General features: G+C 41.8%; 1 protein-coding gene across 1 annotated transcript; it reads left to right on the top strand.

Annotated features, from left to right (window-relative positions):
• Nucleotides 1–301: 301 nt before the first annotated feature.
• On the top strand, nt 302–461 carry SARC_17155 (hypothetical protein; the record flags this gene model as incomplete). Its single annotated transcript, XM_014288748.1, has 1 exon — nt 302–461. A coding segment is annotated over one exon (160 nt), but the record flags the coding sequence as incomplete, so codon positions are not given.
• Nucleotides 462–1,013: the final 552 nt, after the last annotated feature.

The following is a 1,013-nucleotide window of genomic DNA, read 5'->3' as shown; positions in this document are numbered from 1 at the left end:
GTAGGTGTGGGTTTGATTATGCATTTAGTTTGTTCATGAAAACGATTGTTTATTCATGTATTTTATGGGTGTATGTATGAAATATGTTGTTGACAGATACCTATTGACGACGACGCGATTACATCATATGTATACATATATATTAAACAGTTGGAACCGATGTATATCTCAATATTCAGACTGCTTAGAACATTGATCATTAAAACGCACGGCTATCAGAGACCATTTCTGACTAGACCTCTTCCATCTGTGACATTATGTCGAACTAACCCAATTAACCTTATTTTGTCACGTGCTATAGTCAATACTGCAATGGCAATTGGCAAGAGGAGATCCCCAGCGACCGTTCATCATGGGGCACATTTGTGGCCATCCGTGAGGACACACAGGCGAAGGTGCGCAAGCTCGTGGACGAAGTAGCCGGTCAGAACGACCTGGACCCTAGTAGCGTAGCTGGCAAGGTTAGTCAGCCTTGTATAATGTGTACGAGTGCTTTGGCTTGGCTTGTTCGCGTGCGATCATCATTGTTATGTCTGTCGTCGGTCTGTATTCCTCTCGTAGTCGGATATATACCCGTACACGGCTGATGTCTATGTCTTGTCTTCGCCTGGGGTAGTGGTACTGTATGTGTATCCTACGCGTTCTTTTCTATCCAGTTCTAGATGACGTCGAAAATACCATATGCCTTGCTCGGAGATATATACCACATGTCAAATCAAGAACAGAGCCCATGTGTGTATAAAGATACATCAACGTCTTCTTGCTTATGCAATGGACAAGACATATACACTCACTCTTTTTTGGAGAACCACTGTATTCGATCGTTTATTCTCGCTATATTGTTCTCATTGGTTTGTCTAGACGTTGACAAGAGCACAGATTACTTATGACGGTAAGCTGATAATCCATATTCCAGCAACAGTTACATCTTCCCGCATATATATATATATATATATATATATATGTGGACACAGACACACACACNCACACACACACACACACACTCTCTCTCT

The sequence above is a fragment of the Sphaeroforma arctica genome, assembly GCF_001186125.1.
Source record: "Sphaeroforma arctica JP610 unplaced genomic scaffold supercont1.9882, whole genome shotgun sequence".
Taxonomy (NCBI): domain Eukaryota; class Ichthyosporea; order Ichthyophonida; genus Sphaeroforma; species Sphaeroforma arctica.
This window is presented reverse-complemented; position numbering and strand designations above follow the sequence as displayed.